Raw genomic sequence first — 2,935 nt, forward strand, 5'->3', positions numbered from 1 at the left:
ATCAATTAAAGGGATGAATGGATCAAATCTAAGTGAAAACAAACAACAAAAAATATATAAATATATAGAGAGATTTTAGTTACTTGTTATTTGTGATTGGTGATCTTTTACAAGAGATAGAGAGGGGTTCAATTTCAAGGCTTAATGAAGAATCTTTAACAACAACAACAGGTACATATATGGAGGTCAAGAGCAATTCTAAATGGAGGAGTACAATTTATCACTAATTCCATTCAACAGTCCAGATTGTGCCTATTTATTTATTAGTTATTGTAGGAAACCATGAAACAGCGGAGGAAGCCAAGGATGGTGAGATCAACGGCAGGAACAACGAGCAGTTGTGGGAGCACAAAGTCCAGCGAGCCTCAACCTCTCTCTGTATCATCGTTGAATTCAAATTTTTCTCTCCCCATTGGTTTGGGCGTCTAGCTTTGGCGATCTAGTTGCACATGAGTTTCACATGAGCTCCATTAGTGAGTGACGAGGTAAATAATCAGTGACGAATCCATCTGTGAGAATGATCGTCCCGGTGCAGACGAGAAAATGCACAGGACGAGCATTGCAGTAGATCACGGTACTGACGAAGATATTCAGTCCCTTTAATGCAATCAATTGAATAGCTACACTTCCAGCTGTGCTAACCGTTTGAAGACATTGATGCCTCATTACTCAGATGTGAGGCGTTACTCAATGGAGCATTAAGACCTCCATAACTCCTCCAACGGCTAGGGACGATGAGGGTAGATATAAAGCCCATACACTCCCACGAAAGGGGTAAGAGAGATTGCTTATTTTTACTCATTCTTGGTTCATTCTAGATTTCCTACAAAGAAAATTCAATATTCTAACTTTGGCATCGGAGGCGCTGTGGCAGGCACCACACCGGTGTGTATAGGAGACCAGTGGAAGGGATTAGCTTCGTCTGACGAACATCACTGACAAGTTCATTCTTATCAGTTTGGCGCCGTCTGTGGGAACGACTTTGTTTTCGTGTTCAGACTCGAAATAGTAGTTCCCTGTTCTTGTTCTTTCTGAGATGGAGTCTAATCAGGACGCCGCAACCCTGGCTCAGCAAGTTCAAACCCTTGCAGCCACCGTTGAAGAACTAACTAAGCAAAACCAAGAATTGAGATCGCGACTCCAGCAAGAGGATAATCGTTCGAAGGGAAATCAGGAAGATGAAGGAGATAGCAACAGAAGAAGTGACCATCGAAGGCCTACCACACCCGTCGAGCAAAATTCAGATATCCTTCGGGAGATGAGGAAAGAGATGGACGAACTAAGAAACGCTATCAAAGAGAAAACCGAGCGGAGTGTGGATCGGATGGTCCGCGCAACGGATTCACCATTTACAACAGTGGTTCTCGACTGCCCAGTGCCGTCGAAATTTCGGTTACCTCAGCTCGAGCCCTTCGACGGGCTGAAGGACCCTCAAGATCATCTGAATACCTTCAAGACGACCCTGGGACTTCAACAGCCCCCAGACGAAATCTTGTGTCGTTCCTTCCCTACTACACTCAGGGGGGCTGCCCGAGAGTGGTTCACGAAGTTGCCAACGTCGTCAATCGACACGTTCGAGCAGTTGAGCAACGCTTTCCTACGCCACTTTATCGGAGGGCAGCGACCAAAAAGGACCGCCGACCACTTGCTCACCATCAGGCAGGGAGAGAAAGAAACCTTGAGGTCATATGTGCAACGTTTCACGAGGGAAACATTGGAAGTAGACGAAGCCGATGATATGGTGCAACTGACGACCTTCAAGGCAGGATTGAGGTCCAGGGATCTCGTCAGCTCACTCGCGAAGAACCCCCCAAAAACGATGGCTGAAATGCTCCTCAAGGCGCAGAAATATATGAACGCCGAAGATGCATTAGCTGCTATCAAGGACGAAGATAGGCCCAGAGACAAAGAAAGGAAAGAAGATGACCGCAGAGGGCAGAAGCGGGACCGTCCTGATCGTCGAATCAGTGACGGATCTAGAAGGAAGGACGACAAAAATCCAAGAACGGTGAAATTCACCCCTCTTGTCATGCCTGTTGACAAAATTTTGGCGCAGATTAAGGACGAACATTACCTTAAGTGGCCACGACCACTACACTCATCTCCCAACGTTCGCGACAAAAGTAAATACTGCCGATTCCACAAAGACCACGGCCACTACACTGAAGATTGTAGGGATCTCAAGGAGCAGATAGAAGAGTTGATACGGAGGGGGAAGCTGCAGAAATTCGTAAAGAAGGGGGAACACGGCAAATTCGGAGAAGAAAATAAGCGTCAACAGGGGTCCTCCTCTAGAAGTGACGGTCTTCAGTCACAACCACCTCAAAACATTGTTGGGGAAATACAGACGATTGCCGGGGGACCCGCCACTGGGGGTTCATTCAGGTCGCTCAAAAGAACACATCAACGACAAGTGAATAGCGTCCACGGGTCACATCCATCAAAGCAGAGACGAACCGATCAGGATATGACCTTCAACGAAAGTGACTCCCGAGGAGTAAAACAGCCACACAATGACCCCTTGGTCATAACACTCACTATAGAAGGGTTCAACACAAGGAGGGTCCTCGTGGACAATGGTAGCTCTGCTGATATCATTTACTTTTCCGCATTTCAACAGTTGAATCTGGATCCCAATAGGCTTCGTCCGTTTGATTCTCCGCTCGTCAGTTTCAGCGGTGACAGAGTGTATCCTAGAGGGATAGTGACGCTGACGGTCATAGTAGGGACGGACCCAAAACAGTTAACTCGTCAGGTAGACTTTTTAGTAGTTGATAGTCCGTCATCATACAATGTCATCATTGGAAGGCCAGCACTCAACAAGTGGAAGGCATCCACATCCACGTACTGCTTGAAGGTGAAATTTCCAACAGATGACGGTGTTGGTGAGGTAAAAGGAGACCAAGTTCTAGCTCGAGAATGTTATCAAGCTGTC

General features: G+C 46.6%; 1 protein-coding gene across 1 annotated transcript in view; it reads left to right on the forward strand.

Moving 5' to 3' along the window:
• The first annotated feature begins 1,036 nt into the window (after positions 1–1,036).
• The window catches only part of LOC136062104 (uncharacterized), a 7,976-nt gene continuing 6,077 nt past the window's right edge, over positions 1,037–2,935 (forward strand). The window contains exon 1 of the mRNA XM_065760787.1: positions 1,037–2,890. Within this exon, the coding sequence (XP_065616859.1) occupies positions 1,037–2,890 (1,854 nt within the window). The remainder of the gene's footprint in view (positions 2,891–2,935) is intronic.

Source organism: Quercus suber, unplaced genomic scaffold (genome assembly GCF_002906115.3).
Source record: "Quercus suber isolate HL8 unplaced genomic scaffold, Cork oak 2.0 scaffold_382, whole genome shotgun sequence".
NCBI classification, from domain to species: Eukaryota; Viridiplantae; Streptophyta; class Magnoliopsida; order Fagales; family Fagaceae; genus Quercus; species Quercus suber.